We start from the raw sequence: 19,769 nt of genomic DNA on the forward strand, positions 1-19,769 counted from the left end.
TTTAATAGATCTTTATTTTTCAGATTATTACAATTATTTCTCCTTCCCCCCCCACTTCACCCAGTTCCCAACCTACCTTCTGCCCTTATCTCCCCCCCCCCGACCTCATCCATAGGTATACAATTTTTGTCCAGTATCTTCTCATACCCCCACATCCTTTTCCCCCTGAGAATTACCAATCCACTCCCATTCTATGCCCTGATTCTGTTATATTCACCAGTTTATTCTGTTTATTAGATTTTTAATTCACTTGATTTTTAGATTCACTTGTTGATAGATATGTATTTGTTGTTCATAATTTTTATCTTTAACCTTTTCATCTTCTTCTTCATCTTCTTAAAGAATACCTTTCAGCATTTCATATAATGCTGATTTGGTGGTGATGAACTCCTTTAGCTTTTTCTTGTCTGTGAAGCTCTTTATCTGACCTTCAATTCTGAATGATAGCTTTGCTGGGTAGAGTAATCTTGGTTGTAGGTTTTTGCTATTCATCACTTTGAATATTTCTTGCCACTCCCATCTGGCCTGCATAGTTTCTGTTGAGAAATCAGCTGACAATCATATGGGTGCTCCCTTGTAGGTAATTAACTGTTTTTCTCTTGGTGCTTTTAATATTCTCTCTTTGTCTTTTGCCCTTGGCATTTTAATTATGATGTGTTTTGGTGTGGTCCTTTTTTGATTCCTTTTGTTTGGGTTTCTCTGCGCTTCCTGGACTTGTAAGTCTATTTCTTTCACCAGGTGGGGGAAGTTTTCAGTCATTATTTCTTCAAATAGGTTTTCAGTATCTTGCTGTCTCTCTTCTTCTGGCACCCCCATAATTCCGATGTTGGTACGCTTGAGGTTGTCCCAGAGGCTCCTTACACTATCTTCAAATTTTTGGATTCTTTTTTTTTGTGCTTTCCTGGTTGAGTGTTTTTTGCTTCTTTGTATTTCAAAGCTTTGACTTGATGCTTGCGTTCCTCTAGTCTGCTATTGGGTCTCTGTATAATATTTTTTTATTTCAGTCAGTGTATGTTTAATTTCTAGTTGGTCCTTTTTCATATCCTTGAGGGTCTCATTGAATTTATCAGCCTTTTCTAAGAAGTTCTTGAAAAACCTTATAACTGTGGTTTTGAACTCTATATCCAGTTGTTTGTTTTCCTCCATTTCTTTCATTTGTGATATGTTTCTTTGTCTCCGCATTTTTGCTGCTTCTCTGAGTTGGTAGAGTGGCTTTGTGTGCTAGGTGTCCTATATGGCCTAGTGGTTCGACCTCCCAGTTACCTGAGGTGGACACTCTTGTACACCTCAGGTAACTGGGAGTACAGCCTTGTTGTAGTTGACTCTAGATTGTTGTTGGTGTCACTGAGAGGAATTGACCTCCAGGCCAATTGGCTGTGAAGACCTGCTGTGTCTATAATGAAAGAACTGCTGTGCTGGAGACACACTTATGGGGTAGGACTTATTTTAGTGGGGCTTTGGTGCTCACTGAGTCTGCCTCTTGAATGTGTCACTTATGGTGTGAGTAGTTGAAATCTGGTGTTGTCTCACACTGACCACTAGTTACACATGCGTCTGGATCTCCAATGGGGTGCATGTCAGCTATTGTCTAAAGCCACCCAGCAGGAGCTACAGCGAGAACTACAGTTTTCTCCTCTTTGCTTGAGGTATGGAGGTTTTGGAGCTGTCTGACCAGAGTTCCCATTTGTTAGGTTAAGCTGCAATAAGGCAGGCCATTTATGTGCAAAAGCCACTGCATGGAGCTTGGGTGGGTTTGTAGATTGTGTGGGTTGGGGTCTCAGGGAGTCATTAGCCGAGGGCGTGGAAAACAGTGATGGCTGCCAATCAGCCATCTCTACATCTCTGTGTTTCCAAGTCCCCACGTCCCACGCCCCAGCATAGTAAACAATGATTGCTGGGTGCACCTCTTTAAAAAAGTCACCCTCACTTTCCTACCTGATGGCAGACAGTCCAGCTTCTCCCTGTAGGAGTTTGGGTCCCCTGTGTCTCCCCAGAAACTGGAGTTCAGAGTAATCGGGAGCTTTTCTCCCTTCAGGTTGAAAAAAGCAGTTCACTCAGTCGCCCGCTGCCAGCCTGATTCGCGCGTCTTTGTACCTCAGCTTTTCAGTGCTTGTGCATGTCTCAATGTTCTTTTCTCTTTCCTTCTAGTTGTAGAGCTTCCACTCAGCCAGCTTTCCCATGGTTCTGGGTAATAGACGTTTTGTCTTTTAGTTGTAGTTTTGAAATTGTTGTGCGAGGCAGCAGTTTAGGTGTTTACCTATGCTGCCCTCTTGGTTTCTCCCTCTCACATACCACTTTTATTTAAATATATTTTATTGATTCTTCTACAGAGAGGAAGGGAGAGGGAGAGAGGGTCAGAAATGTCGATGAGAGAGAAACATCGACCAGCTGCCTCTTGCACACCCCTCACTGGGGATGTGCCCGCAACCAATGCACATGCCCTTGACCAGAATCGAACCTGGGACACCCCAGTCACAGACCAATGCTCTACCACTGAGCCAAACCGGTTTCAGCTCACATACCACTTTTAAACTTACCATTTAAAAGTGTAAAATTCACTGATTTTTAAAATAAATTAACAGAGTTGTGTGATTACTACTAGCCTGTTTTATAACATTTTCACTATCCTAATAAGAAATTCTGTACCCTTTAGCAAGTACTTCCTCCAAGCCCTTGAGAACCACTAATCTTGTTGTTTCTATGGATTTTGCCTATTCTGGACATTTCACATAATAATTGTTCTTTTGTGTCTCACTTCTTTCACTTAGCATAATTGTATTAAAGGTTCATCCATGCTATAGAATGTGTCAGTACTTCCTTTCTTTTTATGGCTAAATAACCTTCCATCATATGGACATACCAGGTTTTGTATATCTATTCATGAGTTGATGGACCTTTGAATTATTTCTACTTGTTGGTTATTATAAACTAGTGGCCCGGTGCATAAAATTCATGCATGGGGGATGGGGGGGGGGGGTTCCCTTCAGTCCATCCTGCACCCTCTCCAATCTGGGACTCCTGGCTCTTAATCGCTCACCTGACTGCCTGCCAGATTGCCCCTAACTGCCTCTGCCTGCCTGCCTGATTGGCCCTAACTGCCTCTGCCTGATCACCTCTAACTGCCCTCCCCTGCCTGCCTGATCTTGCTCCCAACTGCCCTCCCCTGCCTGGCTGATCACCCCTACCTGCTCTCCTCTGCTGGCCTGATCTCGCCCCCAATGGCTCTCTCCTGCCGGCCTTATCTCGCTCCCAACTGCCCTCCCCTGCCTGCCTGATCTTGCTCCCAACTTCCCTCCCCTGCCTGGCTGATCACCTCTACCTGCTCTCCTCTGCTGGCCTGATCTCGCCCCCAATGGCCCTCCCCTGCCGGCCTGATCTTGCCCCTAACTGCCTTAAAACCCCTCCTCAGCCCCCACCTTAGGTTCTGCATTCACAGTTCACCAAGATTAGGTTCTGATTGGTTGGTTTCTATTCTAGTCAGCATCAAAAGCTCTGCCTCCTAGGCAGCCATGGCTCCTCGCAGTTTACCCAGATTTGGTTTTGATTAGTTGGTTTCTATGCCAGAGTCTCTAGGCCTATCTCCGGGTCTGATCAGAGAGGTGGGGCTGATCAGCAGCCCCCATGGAGGCCCAGAGAGAAAGAGGGGTGCACTGCTGGCCAGGCCCGGAGAGAAAAAGAGAGGCAACAGCTGATCAACAGCTGCCACAGAGGCTACAGATCAGACCCTGCTTCTCTCTGCAGGCCTCTTTCTGGGCCTTATCTGCAGCCCCCTCAACAGTCAGTGGTGGGTCATTGTGCCTGCAGCAGCAGCAGTCAGTGCTGGGTCACCTCGGTAACCCAGCACTGACTGCAAGACTAGCTTCCGGTGCTTAGTCAAGCCTTTGGTCATTATGGTCACTGCCTTTTTATATATATAGATAATGCTGCTGTGAAAATCATGTGCAAATTTGTGTGGACATATGTTTTCATTTCCCTAGGAGTGGAATTGCTGGGTCATTTGGTAACTTTGTGTCTAACTTTTTGAGGAACTGGTAAACTGTTTTCTACAGCAGCTATATCTTTTAACATTCCCACTAGCAATGTATGAGGGTTCTAGTTTCTCTGCCTTCTCAACAACACTTACTGTATATTTTCTTTTTCTTATAACCACTTTAATGAGTATGGAGTAGTATCTCATTGTGGTTTTGATAAGCATTTCCCTAGTGTTTAATTATTTTGAGCATGGTTTTGTGTGCTCATTGGCCACATGTATATCTTCTTTGGAGAAATGTCTATTCAAATATTTTCCCAACTTTTAATTATTTTTATTGTTGAGTTGTATGAGATTTTTATATATTCCTCATCAGATGTATAATTTGTAAATATTTCTCCCATTCTATGTGTTGTTTTATCACTTTAAAAAATATATTTTATTGATTTTTTATAGAGAAGAAGGGAGAGGGATAGAGATACAGTTCCTCATGTTGTGGTGACCCCTAACCATAAAATTATTTTTGTTGCTACTTTGTAACTGTAATTTTGCTACTGTTAATGAATAATAATGTAAATATCTGTGTTTTCTGATGGTCTTAGGCTCTACAGCAGTGGTTTTCAACCTGTGGGTCTCGACCTACAGGTTGAAAATCACTAGCAGGGTCACCTAAGACCATCGGAAAACAGATATTTACATTATGATTCATTAACAATAGCAAAATTATGGTTATGAAGTAGCAACAAAAATGATTTTATGTTTGGGGGTCACCACAACATGAGGAACTGTATTAAAGGGTTGAGGCATTAGAAAGGTTGAGAACCACTGCTCCATAGGTGAGCTGTTTTTTTTCCCTCTGGCTTCTTTTAAGAATTTTTCTTAATCTTTGATTTTTCTAGAGTTTGAAAATAATATGACTAGGTGATTTTTTTGGAGGGGAGAGAGGGGGAGCATTTATTCTGCTTTATGGATCTGTGGTTCTGTGTCTAACATTAATTTATGGAAATTCTATCATTGTTTCAAATGTTTCTTCTGTTCCCTTTTCTCTTTATTTTGGTATTCTTATCATACATTGTTAGGAATTGTCCCCCAGTTTTCAGGTATTTTGTTCCAATTTTTAAATTTTTTTTCTATTTGCTTTTACGTTTTAGAAGTTTCTATTGACATATCTTCAAGCTCAGAGATTCTTCAGTGGCTCAGACTATTAATGAACCCATCCAAGCCATTCTTCATTTCTTTTATAGTGTTTTTTCCCCCAGTATTTCATTTTTTTTATTATTTCTTAGTATTGTTCTCTGCTTACAATATCAATTTGTTCTTGTATGTTATCTTCTTTCACTATTATAGGTCTTCGCATATTAATCAGTTACATTAAAATTCTGGTCTGATAACGCCAACATTCCTGCCATATTTGACTCTTATTCTAATGTTTGCTCTGTCTCTTCAAGCTGTGTTTTTTTGCCTTTTAGTATGCTTTGTAATTTTTTTGTTGGAAACCAGACATGATGAACTAGGTAAAAGGAATTGTAGTAAATAGGCCTTTAGTAATGTGATGGTGAGATGTAAGGAAGTGTTTTAAGGTCCTATGATTAGTTCTCCATCTTTTGGTGAGCTTATGTCCCTAGATTGTAAGGCTCATCAGCATTTCTCAGTTTTTTTCTTTACCCTCCCTTAGGTGGGACTTCAAGACCAGAATTAGGTATTTCCCTTCTCCTAGATATGTTAGGCTCTGATAAAGCCCCAATAGATTAGGTTATGATAAAATTATTGCTCTCTTAAAAAGGAAACCTTGTTACAAAGAACAGAATTTACTGAAGCATGAGTGCGATTATCCTCCTATCTTCATTGTGAGAACTCTTTAGAGCAACTGGAAGTAAAACTCACAAAAGTGTGGGTATACTCCCCTGTAACTGGGCCCCTGGAGTTTTTAACTTTCATACTGTTTTGCATTCAGTCCCCAGCTATTCATAATTTCAGTTCATGTTTTCTTACCCAGGTACCAATTCCCATGAAGACTTCTGCTCCTGGGTTTCCTTTCTAGCAAGTTTTGATTCTTTGTATTTTTCTGTCTGTTTCTCCAATTTGGAGAGTAATGTTTTCCCCATGACCACAATTCACTGACAGATATAAGAGAAAATAAGTTTTCTTTCAGTTTGTTCAGCTATTTACTTGTTACTAGGATAGAGTAATGACTTACAAGCTTCTTAAAGGCAAGACTGGAAACCAGAAGTCCAAATTTATCTTTTTTTTTTGGCTTTTTAATTTAATTTTTAAGTCTTTATTGTTGAGAGTATTTCAGACATCCCCCTCTTCCCTCCATTGCCTCCCTCCACCTGGTTTCTGCCCCGCCCCAGGCCTTCACCATCTTACTGTCTGTGTCCATAGGTAAGATCTTTAGTTAATCTCATCCTGCCCTCCTCCCCACTTCCCTCTGAGATTTTCCAGTCTGTTCCATGCTTCCATGTCTCTGATTTTATTTTATTCATTAGTTTGTTTTGTTCATTAGATTCATTGTTTGTTTATTTTTGACTTTTAGATTCATTTTTTAAAATAGATATTTTATTGACTTTTCACAGAGAGGAAGAGAGAGGGATAGAGAGTTAGAAACATCGATGAGAGAGAATCATCGATCAGCTGCCTCTTGCACACTCCCCACTGGGGATGTGCCCGCAGCCAAGGTACATGCCCTTGCCCGGAATCGAACCCGGGACCGTTCAGTCCGCAGGCCAACGCTCTATCCACTGAGCCAAACCGGTCCCGGCTAGATTCATTTGTTGATAGACATATATTTATTGCCATTATTTGATGGCATTCACAGCTATATATTTATCTCCTAAGCACTGCTTTAACTGCTTTCCATATGTTTTTTTTATGTGTTTTTGAAAATTAATCTCAAGTTAGTTTCTAATTCCTTTTATTGTGCTAGACTTTTATAGGGGTGACATTTCTATTTCATTATTGGATTAGTTTCAGAGACCATTATTAGTTCTATCAGGCCCCTGGATTTACATTTATACCTTTAAGGAATAGTTTCTGAGGAAGAGAGGAACTGAGAGTAGACATTAGTGGCTGGGGAGGAAGGGATACCATTTAAGCCTCAGCTTTTTTCCCCTTTTTATTGTAGTGGCCAGATTATTATGCATTCAGAGATCATAACAATCTGGCTACTCAGTGTATATGTTCTTTGGTTAATCCCTTCACCTTCTTTCATCCAGTCCCCTCTCCCCTCTTCATTCTGACAGTTGTCAGTTTGTTCCATGTATCTATATACTTCTGGTTCTATTTTGTTTTTTACTTTATTTTGTTCATTAGATTCCACATATAAGTTAAATCATATGGTATTTGTCTTTCTCTGATTATAATCCCCAGTTTTTGAAGCCACCCTGTGTCCTGTGTTCTTCTAAACCAGTAGTTCTCAACTAGGGAGTGATATTACCCTTCAGGTTACATTTGACAATGTCTAGAGACATTTTTGGTTGTTATAACTGCAGTAGGGGATAGCATGCAACTGGCATCCAGTGGATATAGGATGCTACTCAACATCCTAAAGTGCACAGGGCATCCTCTCACAGCAAAGAATTATCTGGTCTGAAATGTCAACACTGCTGCAATTCAGAAACCCTTTTAACCCCTTAAATTGCTTGGATTGTTTCCCACTCACCCAGCACCTACCTATACAGTGTCTTACTATCGCTTCACAATGGTCACTGGAGGTAAATGAAATGTCATGATTTTGAGATGAGGTGAGCAAAGCCTTAAATTTGAAGCAACCTGTCAGTCAATAGCAAAGTGTGGATGACCACCCTCTAGACCAGTTGATTCCCAAAAAACCCACTTCTACCTGGGCTCCACTTGCATTGTTTATTTCATCTTTCAAAAGCAGGTTATCGAGCATTGTCTTGTGAGTATATGTCTGGCATATTGGTAGGCTCAGGGGCCTCTCCTAGCTAAGAATGCTTTACATTGTCTTGTGATCCCTCATTGTCTTGTTCAATATCTCCCTCTACAAATAGTGTGGAAACTCCCTGGGGACAACATAGAATTTGGCATTGACTAGACCAGGGTCGGCAACCTTTAAGACATAAAGAGCCACTTGGACCCGTTTTCGAAGGAAAAAAAAAACAACCTCGGAGCCGCAAAACCATTGCGACATAAGTGATACAGCTCCCCGCCCCGCCCTGCTATCTGCCCTGCTAGTGTCGGCCCTGCTGGGGGCCGCAGCAAAGGTTCAAAAGAGCCGCATGCGGCTCCGGAGCCGCAGGTTGCCAACCCCTGAACTAGACATTCAATGATTTTTGTTGTTGAACGAATTAGGCTACATAAGAGAAAATATATAAAAATGTAAGCTTGGTTATCCTTAGGAGCTCAAAGTGAAAGCTGTAGGTGCCTCCAGAGAGGCTAGGAAATGGGGTGTGACCCTAGAACTGATGGGGGAAGAGAAATTATGGGCCTGTACGTTGGTTGTTTTGCCTATAGGATTTAACTGGTTTGCCATTAATAATACTGGTAAGTATTATTTCTCTTGTTAAATTTGTCACATTTAAGCTTCCTTTTCTCTTCGAATTGTCCAGACTAGCACCTTTTATCTTTATTCAAAGACCAGTTTTAACCCTGTTTGAAAATTCAGAGACCCCAGATTTTGTTTCCTAAAGGTCTTATCAAAAACATAACTAAAAAAATCTTTTGTAATATTTGACATTAGTTATTGTTATATTATCTTGATATTAATTGAATCTCTACAATAAGTCCTCACAAAACTGTTGAGAGGTTCTATGACTTTAAGTGAAATGATGTATAACAAAACGAATTTTACCATAGACTATCAGCAGTCGCCAACCTTTTGGACCTCACGGACTAATTGATATAAACGAGAGTTAGATTCCTACAGCATCTCATTAACATAACGATGCTGAAGAAAATAACATTATTCAAGGACCTGCTCTATGGATTAAGGTAGCTGGTTTCAATTTTTCCATACATAAAATGGAAATAATGATCCTTTATTAGCTGAGACTTTTCTTGAGATGCAATTATAAAAGTAGTTTGCTAGAATAAAACAAAGTGCATTCAGACTTTGTGCTTTTTACTTACACTGCTAGCCTGAGTAAATGGGATGTTGATCTAGTAATTTGATTAAAAAATCGAAAGTTATTTTACTGCCCTGACTGTCCTGACAATGACAATGCCTTGATTTTTGTTTCTCCACAGGTGTTACAGAACATAATAGACACTGAAAAAGATTATGCTAAAGAACTTCAGTCTCTTCTTGTTACTTACTTAAGACCCCTGCAGTCCAATAACAAGTAAGATTTATATTTGAAAGCCCTCACTAAATAAAGCAAGATAACATCTGCATATGGAGTCATTGCTCTCATGTCACTGAATAATTTATATTGCCCTTTAGAAAAATTTCCACAGATCACAGGTTGCTGAGAACATGGTCAAGGCAACAGAAAAGAGCTTGGCTTTCTTTCTCTTCTGGCTGTGAAAGGGATCAGTAGATCTTCATTTCTGTCTCTCACAATTTTTATGTTATATGTTTCAAGTCATACATCTGGTTTTACCTCATAGAAAAAGAACTTGCTAGTGTTTTTATCCAGAAAGCACATAAACTGAAAATTATTTTGCTCACTCTGACCTTTGCTTGCAAGGGCAGAAACTCTTTCCCATGTGCTGTGAGTGGAAAAAGTACGGCATTTTATGAATGTTCATAAAAACAATTCAAAGCAGTATTTTACCCAGGCAAAAGTGAATGATAAAGAGATGCTAAAATATTTTTAAAATAAAATGTTCTAAACTTATTCTGGTCTTAGAAACGTGAGGTGATAATTTTTACAAATGAAAAATATTGACCATACATTTTTTTTGTGTGCTTGTAGGAATAGTATATTTAACAAATAGTGCCTCACTGCATTTGTTTCTGTTTTTATGTGAATTTATTAATCTTTACTACAGATTATGATCTATAAGTCAAATAGAAAACTTAGCAGTTGGTCCATATAATGGAAAACAAAAGCCTCCTCTTTTACTTTAGTAAGAGTTTATTTTTGTTAGATAGTTGCCTGAACTATTGACTTCAGGCTTAAATAAGTTTAATATATCACTACTTTTTCTCTCTCCCCCCCCCCCCCGCCTCCAAATCATGTTTGTTTAGGCATAATGTCTTGCTAAATTTTGCACTTGGTTATTTTCATGGTACTATGGGAATCTTACTTCATTATTCCTGTGTTTTGTAAGAGTTTAACCATATTCAACAAAATGTCTTTTGTCATTACTTATGTAAAACATGAAGTGTTCTATGAATCATGGTTCTTAGAGCTGAATGGAACCTCAGTGAATTATTTGGCCCAGTGCCTTGGAAGAAATGACTGTCCCCACTAAATAAATAAGAAAACTGAAGTCCATAAAGGCTTTCTACTGTACCCATCACACAACCAGTCAGTGGCCAGATTGGACCATTTTGTCTCCTGCCACCGAGTGAAATGTGCCTTTAATTTTTCTGGAGGTGACAGGCAGAGGAGGAGAGGGAACCCTAGGAGGGAAAATGGTAAGATTTCAAATGAAGGAGTGACTGATTAGTAATCAAGAAACAGTAGAGGAAAGGAAAGGAAGAGCCAGGTCAGAGGAGGTGAGAGACTTGAGTCAGAACTGAACTGTTCCCAACTAAATTCAAAATGTGGTTATAGTAAGTTTCCATTGGTTCTGTCTTAGAGACCCCAGAGTGATTTGAGCCAAACCAGATTGTTAATTGTCTGATCCTGGAGGGGCCAAATAAGTCCCCAGTCAAGTTCTTGGGGCTGTGATAGAGTAACAACCAGGGAAGCTGGCTGAAGGTTTCACTTTTGACACCCATAAGAGGGGTTTTCTAGCTTGTTTCAGGAAGACGCTAGAGTAGAGGAACTGGGAGTTTTTTATACTCTAGGGGTTATTGGTAACATTTCTCAGGGTCTTCCTTTTCTTTGTCAGCAAAAATTACTCTCTTGGAAATATTCCCTTAGTATAACTATACTAAGGAGAAAGGACATCTGGCCTTTTAAGGCAGATACTGACCTTGTAAGTAAACCTTTGGTCAAGTTTTCTCCCAAAAAGTGGTTAAGAGTGTGGCTCTGGAGTTAAAATGTTTTTTTTTTTTGTTTGTTTGTTTAAAATATATTTTTATTGATTTTTTACAGAGAGGAAGGGAGAGAGATAGAGAGTTAGAAACATCAATGAGAGAGAAACATCCATCAGCTGCCTCCTGCACACTGCCTACTGGGGAACCCGCAACCAAGGAACATGCCTTTGACCGGAATCGAACCTGGTACCTTTCAGTTTGCAGGCCGACACCCTATCCACTGAGCCACACTGGTTTCAGCTGGAATTAAAATGTTTTGACTCAAACGTTGACTTTGCTATTTACTAGCTTTTTGACTTGGGGTGATTTGCATAACCTTCTTGTACGTGGGTTTCCTTACAAGTAAGATAAAAACAATAGTACCTACATCATAAAGTTATTGTAAGGTTCAAATGAGTTATTATTTGTAAATACTTGTATAAGTGTTAAATGCTTATGAGTGTTGTTAGCTCTTGTTGTTATCACCTATTAGTATTTTTTTTCAATTACAGTTTACATTCAATATTATTTTGTATTAGTTTCAAATGTACAGCATGGTGGCTAGATATTTTCAGTACCCACCTGGCACCATACATAGTTATTACAATACTAGAGGCCCAGCGCACAAAATTTGTGCACAGGAGGGGGTTATCCCTCAGCCTGTCCTGTACCCTTTACAATTTGGGACCTCTCGGGGGATGTCTGACTGTTGGTTTAGGCCATATGCCTATGGGATTGAGCCTTACCCAGCAGTCAGACATCCCTCTCACAATCTGAGACTGCTGGCTCCTAACTGCTCACCTGCCTGCCTGCCTGATCGCCCCTAACCACTCTGCCTGCCTAATGCCCCTAACTGCTCCCTTGCCTGCCTCATTGCTCCTAACCGCCTCTGCTTGCTTGCCTTTAACCTCTCTGCCTGCCTGCCTAATCACTCCTAACTGCTCTACTCTGCTGGCCTGATCACCCTGACTGCTCTTCCCTGTAGCCTGATCCCCCTAATTGCTCTCCCCTGCCTGCCTGATCACCCCTAACCTCTCTTCCTGCATGCTTAATTGCCCCTATCTGCTCTCCCCTGCTGGCCTGGTCCCCCTACCTGCTCTCCCCTGCCGGCCTGATCACCCTAACTGCCTTTGCCTCAGCCCTGCCACCATGGCTTTGTCTGGAAAGACGTCCAGAAGGTCGCCTAGAAGATATCTGGTCTAATTGGCATGTTATCCTTTTATTAGTATAGATTATTTACTATATTTTATGCACTATGATTGACATCCCTGTGACTATTTTATAACTATCAATCTGTACTTCTCAATTCCTTCATCTTTTTCACCTAGTCCCCAACCACCCTCCCTTCTGACAACTATCAATCTGTTCTGTGTATCTATGAGCCTGTTTCTGTTTTGATAGAGGAAGACTGAATGAGAAAAAATTTTAATATAGAGGCCCTGGACAAAATTATTCAGTTTGCTTTTGTTTGACTCCATTCCATTTCAAAAACAAAGAAAGAAATTAGTACTACTTCTCCTACCTCCTTTCATAAAGAGTTCTTTTAGTTGATTTAGGAGAAACTGGAGTTTGCTATTTCCCCCCGTGCATTATATTAGCATATATACCTTTCAATTACTTTCCCAGCTCCTCTAGAAGAGAGTTCCCAAGATGTTTTACATTTATCTCCATCTATGATGTATTTTACATGTTTAGATGATAAGATGTTCTTATTGAGGTATAATTGACATATATCATTGTATTAGTTTCAGGTGTACAGCATAATTATTTGATAGATATATGTTTATATTGTGAAATGATTACCACAATAAGTCTAGTTAACAGCCATCACCCTATATAGTTACAGAAAATATTTTTTTCTTGTGATGAGAACTACTAAGATACACCCTCTTAACAGCTTTCAAATATGCAATGCAGTATCATTAACTACTAGAGGCCCAGTGCACAAAATTTGTGCAGGGGGGCGATGTTCTCTTCAGTCTGGCCTGCACCCTCTCCAATCCGAGACCCCTCAGGGGATGTCCAACTGCCTCTCGCAATATGGGGACTACTGGCTCCTAACTGCTCACTTGCCTGCCTGTCTGATCTCCCCTAACCACCTCTGTCTGCCTGATTGCCCTTAACCACCTCTGCCTACCTGCGTGATCACTCCTAACTGCTCCCCTGCTGGCCTGATTATCCCTAACAACCTCTGCCTCACTCTGCACCTAGGGCCCAGGATTCCCTCCTCTGGCTGGTTGCAGATACCTGGAAACTGGGCTGGCTTTGCCCAGGTCAGTCGCAGCCACAAGAGATTATGGGTGGGTGGCTTGTCCCTCTTCTGGGCTGGGCTAGGCTGCAGCTGCAGGCACAGCTGCTGGGACCACAGGGCGAGTGGCTTGTCCCTCTCCTGGGCTGCTGCCTGGCTTGTCCCTGTTCCTCTCTCCTGAGCTCATTTGTGCCTGGCTGGTCCCTATTCCGCTCTCCCTAGTGTGTTGAGTGTCTGAGCTGTTATGCCATTATGGTATGATGGTGTGAGGGCATGATGACCATTTGCATATTAGCTCTTTATTATATAGGATAGTCACTATTCTGTGCATTGCATCTCCATGACATTTATTTTATAACTGGAAATTTATACCTTTTGACTTCCTGCACCCATTTGTCAACCCCTGCCCTCCATATGTGACAAACACAATCTGTTCTCTCTAGATACTAAGATATTAAATATCTGTTATTAATTTACTTGTAAAATACCTGATAAATACATATAATACCTAATAAACACTTGTTTTCTTTAGGAACATTATTATAGAAAAGGTAAATCAAGGAAAGAAGCTTTAGAAAGTTGCTTAAAACTGGAGTTGGCATAAATTTAAAAAAAGTTAAAATATATGGATTGCTTCCCTTGATTTATATGCTACTTCCTAGCAAATTATCAGCTCACTGAGAGAGATAACTAGAGTCATCCTCACTAGTTCTATTCACTGACACCATATATATATATGTGTGTGTATGTTTTTTTTTTTCAGTCTAAGTACTGTGGAGTTTACATCTTTATTGGGGAACTTTGAGGAAGTATGCACATTTCAGCAAACACTCTGCCAAGCCTTGGAAGAATGTTCAAAGTAAGTGTCACATATTGCCATAAGGATAGCTAGCAATATTGTTTTTGTTTTATTTTCCTTTTAAGTTTTGTCTTAGACAGAGGCACTTTATATGTATGCATTTAGTACAACTTATGTAAATTGTCCCAGAGCAGAGAGGATGCACCAGGTGGTGGTACAGTGTCAAATCACTAGTTGTATTTTTGTCTTTATTTTAAAATCATATAAGTTTACTGCTTCTGGTCAGTATAAGAGACAAATAAGGTCTCAATTAACCATGGATGATGCCTTTGACATCGATTAGGTATTTTCTTTTGTACATTGTAAATTAGTTGAAAAAGTTATTCAGATTATTCATTCAGTTTCACAAGCTTGTTTTTTTCTTTTAATTACTCCTGGTATCATGTCTATTATACTAATATTTGAAAGACATGAAAAGTGGGGAAAGGAAACGTATCTTTCTATGAACCAAAACACATATTTCATGGCTAGCTAGTTTTTGTTGTTTTTTTAAATATGTTTTATTGATTTTTTACAGAGAGGAAGGGAGAGAGATAGAGAGCTAAAAACGCCAATGAGAGAGAAACATCGACCAGCTGCCTCTTGCACACCCCCTACTGGGGATGTGCCCGCAACCAATGTACATGCCCTTGACCGGAATCGAACCTGGGACCTTTCAGTCCGCAGACCGACGCTCTACCGCTGAGCCAAACCGGTTTCGGCTAGCTAGATTGTTGAGGTATTCAACTTCATACTACAAAATGAACTATAATGATCATCAGGCAATATATTTCTGTAGCAGGATTAATTTTCCAAGCAGTGTATTTTGGAGAAGTTGGTGACTTTCATCATCTATAGGGAAATTGATGTGATTACCTGTTTCTTTTTTTTTTTAAAAAAAAATATTTATTTAATAGTAATTTATTTCTTATTTTTTTAAAAATTCTTTATTGTTTAAAGTATTACATATAATATTACATATGTCTCCCTTTTGACCTCTCCTTGACCCCCCCCCACCTATTTATGGGACACAGATGGTTGTCTAGGGAAGGAGATGGTAAGAGTCCACACTAAAGAGATCTGAGGAGCCATTCCAAATGCTGATAAGGATACAGATTATTCATATGGAAAGACTAAGAGAGAAGAAGCAGATTACAAATTAGATTTGTGATCTTTACTTTCCATTTTATAGAGAAACATGTAGAAGAAAGGCCAATGAACATAACAAAATTGTTATAATAGGTATCTTTGAATGGTGGAATCCTGAGTACTTTCTTCCTGGTGTTTGTCTGATTTTTCCATAACTGAAAGCAGGTGATTTGTTATTTAAAAAATCTTAAGGCCACCCTGCCTATCAAACACCAGACCACCAAGACTATGTAATACATCTTTTTGGATTTTATTAGTTTTGTCTGTATTTGAAATTCATCTAAATTAGCCAAGAGTATTTTTAGTGTGGATAGTAAAATTTGAATATTATAATTTTAACAACCATTTTAGAAGAAAACCCTACCTTATGATTCCAAGTAAGTATCTGACTCTATGTATTGGCCTATGTTTAGTGACTAGAGTTAAAGCAATAGTCAAGAATTTATGTTTCATGGATAAAGTGGTTGTAATATAGTTTCTCTTTTAACTTTGGCAGAATTTGAAATGTATGCATGTTCCTGGCATAATTTGAATCATCTTCCTTTCTACTCTGTTTCCTGATCTACATTGTGCTCCACCTCTTTTACTTACAGATTTCCAGAAAACCAACACAAAGTAGGAGGTTGTCTACTGAACCTCATGCCTCATTTTAAATCCATGTATTTGGCTTACTGTGCAAATCATCCTTCGGCTGTAAACGTACTCACCCAACACAGGTAAATTGTTAACATTTCCCCAAATAAACTGTTTTACAATGAGACCCTTTCCTAGTACCATTTCATTTGGAAATTAAGTTCTCTGGTAGAACTTTTAGTTATTTCCGTTCATCATGCCAGGAATTGATTCAATGTTACATGGATTGAGTATTTATCAATTCAACAAATAATCTACTGAGCACCTAATATGTGCAAGATCCTGTACTAGCTGGTGGGGATACAGCAGTTAACAAAGAAGAGAAGGTCCCTCTCTTTATGGAACATAGAATCTTGAGGGAAAGGCAGGCATGAAATTAAATATTGTAAACATGTTGTATACTAAAGAGAAATTAAAAGAATGCAGTGAGAATTTGCAACATGGTATTGACTTAGTATGGAGTGAGGGGAAGATTGGAGAAGGTGTTCCTGAAGTAAAATTCTATTTAGATCCAATGGGTTAGCCTTTCCTTGCCCCAGTGAATGTTTTATCTGGGTTGCTGGCAAGTAGCTAAACCACTTAGATTAATCAATTTCAATTTTCTATTTTCTGGTAGGGGAAGTCTTAGACAGTGTTATGGCTAAAAGGCAGCTATTAACATGGAAAAGTGGAAGGAAACTAACACTGTGAATTTTGTGGCAGGTACTTTAAGCAAAGGGCTTATAATAATCGTATACTGGATATAAATTGTTTCTGATTCAATGGAGAGCAACAGAATAGTAGTGTCTCCTTTAAGAGTTCTTGCAAGGGACTAGGAGTAATCTTCTACCTTCCCTTACCCTCTGATTACCTATCGCTGACACATTTGCTGAGACATTTATCTGGGCCAGAGTACTGTATGATAGGCTTAAAGATGCAGTTTTAACTTTGAAATTATGTGCTAGAAATCTGGGTGGGACAGTAGCAAGAACAATACACACAGGCTCTTAGGACTTAACCTGGAGACTAGATTCATAATGGTCACAAATTCTGGAGACTGCTCAATATTGAAAAGAATATTTTTCTCTTAATCTGGCCCAAACGTGAACTCCTAGAGCAAGGCTAGAACACTAGTTGATACTGACCCTTAGAAGTGGCAGTAATTTTTGTATGTTGGGCACCAGATATACCGTGTTTCCCCGAAAATAAGACATCCTCTGAAAATAAGACCTACTTACAGGTTTCCTTCTGAGTGAAATATAAGGCATCCCCCTGAAAATAAGGCCCCCTCTAGGCTCTGTCTCAGAATGCGATTGCTAAACATAAGAGATTTGGTCCACTGATTCTGAAAGAAATGGAGTCACAAGAAATTCACCAGTAAATTCAGAAATTGGATTGTTATGATGATGTTCCAGAAGATGATGACATGATTGTCATTGAATAAATGAGTAAATTCCTGATACTGTAGGATTCAGTTTGTCTGGTTTGTGTTGACAACTACCGTACTACCGTATACAGGTAACAAATTTCCTTTATTTTCATTTAACAATAAATGTGTACCATATTCTTCTTCATGGAAAAATAAGACATCCCCTGAAAATAAGACCTAGCACATCTTTGGGAGCAAAAATTAATATAAGACACTGTCTTATTTTCAGGGAAACAGGGTAGGATTCTCTTTCACGTCCCGCGTGGAAAGTGTTCCAATTCAGGGTTTGAGTTCTGGAGAAGGGCCACACATGAAATGAAAGGAGACTTGAGACTTGAAGGAATTCAACTTGGCCATATGGGGGGCCAGGTGGTAGTCCAACTCTAGTGGGAGAACTACTCCCTGCTCTGGCCCTGCCATCCCCTTTTATTGAGGCTTTGGGGAAAGCATCTTAGGCAACATAAACAGAAATTTACATGTAGCCCTTAGGCAGGAAATAAAACCAGATGGAGGCTGCTTCAGCTAACAATGTCTCAACTAAAGGGTGAGTGGTTAGAGCAATTAAGGTTGTTGTCCAGCCTTCCTGGCTTCCTGTCAACATCTCTCTTTAGTGAAACTGATTTGTTTTCCAGCAAATTTTGTGTGTGTGTGTGGTTTTTTTTTTTTTTCCTGATTTGTAAGGAGCTTTATTGACTTCATAGAGCTGTTGTGTAAGGACATTTTTAATATATTTTATTGATTTTACACAGATAGGAATTGAGAGGGACAGAGAGTTAGAAACATCCATGAAAGAGAATCATCGATCAGCTGCCTCTTGCACACCTCCCACTGGGGATGTGCCTGCAACCAAGGTACATGCCCTTGACTGGAATCGAACCCGGGACCTTTCAGTCAGCAGGCTGACGCTCTATCCACTGAGCCAAACCAGTCCCGGCATGTAAGGACATTTTAAATGTAGAATTCAGCAGTTTCTATTTGAAGGTATATTTTATTCTCCCTATCAAAGTTATGAATTCTTATAGAATAGTAAATATGAAAGTTGAGTTTATAGAAAGAGAAGCCATGACTCTGGGTTATTTAGGCAAGTGGCCCAACTGCTTAAAGCTCATACTAGCTAATAATAACACTGACTATGTGCCAGGCACTTGATTTAAAAGTCTATACCAGATATCAAGTTATGCTACACTGCAATAATAATAATAAAAAGCCTGCTATTGGAACAAGAACAGGCATATAGATAAATGGAACAGAATAGAGAACCCAGAAATTGACTCAAGGCAATTAATATTTGACAAAGGGGGCAAGAGCATACAATGGAGTCAAGTGAGTCTCTTCAATAAATGGTATTGAGAAAATTGGACAGTTACATGAAAAAAAAAAAAGAAGAAGAAGAAAGAAAATAAACTAGACCATTAACTTACACCACACACAAAAATAAATTCAAAGTGGATAAATGACTTAAATGTAAGATGGGAAATCATGAAAATCTTAGAAAAAGTTACTAGTATAAGCAGCATAATAGCGGACATTGTTGTAGCAATATCTTTACCGATACAGCTTCTAGGGCAAAAGAAACCAAGTAGAAAATAAACAGATGGGACTACATCAAAATAAAAAGCTTCTAAACAGCAAAAGAAACCATCAACAAAGTTAAAGGGAGCCCACTGTATGTGGGAACATATTTGGAAAAGATACATTTGATAAGAAGTTAATATCCAAAATATATAAGGAATGCATACAACTTAAAAGGAACACAAACATCCCAGTTAAAAAATGGGCAAAGGACCTAGAGACTTCTCTAAAGTGGATATACAGATGGCCAGGAGATGTATGAAAAAATGGTCAGTCACTAATCATCAGAGAGATGCAAATTAAAACAACAATGAGGTATCAGCTCACGCCTGTCAGAATGGCTACCATCAACAAATCAAAAAATGACAAGTGCTGCCAAGGATGTGGAGGAAAGGGAACGCTAGTTCACTGCTGCTGGGAATGCAGACTGGTGCAGCCACTGTGAAGAACAGTATGGAGTTGTCTAAAAATATTAAATATGGAACTCCTACTTGACTAGTAATCCAACTTCTAGGAATATAGACAAAGAAACCCAAAGCATCAATCAGAAATAATGTATGCACCCCTACATTCATAGAAGTGTTATTTACCATAGCTAAGATCTGGATTACTTAGTGTTTTCTACATATAAAATCTTGTTATCTGTAAACAGAGATCATTTCACTTCCTTTTTTATTTGGATGACTTTTAATTATTTTTGTGTCTAATCGCTCTATCTAGGACTTCCAGTATAATGTTGAATTAAAGTAGCAAAAGTGGACATCCATACCTTGTTCTGAATCTTATAGGGAAAGCTTTCAGTTTTTCACAATTGAGTATGATGTTAACTGTATGCTTTTCATCTATGGCCTTTTAATG

At 39.3% G+C, this 19,769-nt stretch overlaps 1 protein-coding gene across 4 annotated transcripts in view; it reads left to right on the forward strand.

Annotated features, from left to right (window-relative positions):
- Positions 1-19,769, forward strand: part of ARHGEF6 (Rac/Cdc42 guanine nucleotide exchange factor 6) — a 130,968-nt gene that overhangs the window by 73,752 nt on the left and 37,447 nt on the right. For all 4 annotated transcript variants that reach the window (XM_084870207.1, XM_084870206.1, XM_084870209.1 and 1 more), the window contains 3 exons: positions 9,179-9,273; positions 14,075-14,170; positions 15,892-16,014. In XM_084870207.1, coding sequence (XP_084726333.1) covers positions 9,179-9,273; positions 14,075-14,170; positions 15,892-16,014 — 314 coding nt within the window. The remainder of the gene's footprint in view (positions 1-9,178; positions 9,274-14,074; positions 14,171-15,891; positions 16,015-19,769) is intronic.

The sequence above is a fragment of the Pipistrellus hanaki genome (genome assembly GCF_964339955.1).
Source record: "Pipistrellus hanaki genome assembly, chromosome: X".
Classification (NCBI taxonomy): domain Eukaryota; kingdom Metazoa; phylum Chordata; class Mammalia; order Chiroptera; family Vespertilionidae; genus Pipistrellus; species Pipistrellus hanaki.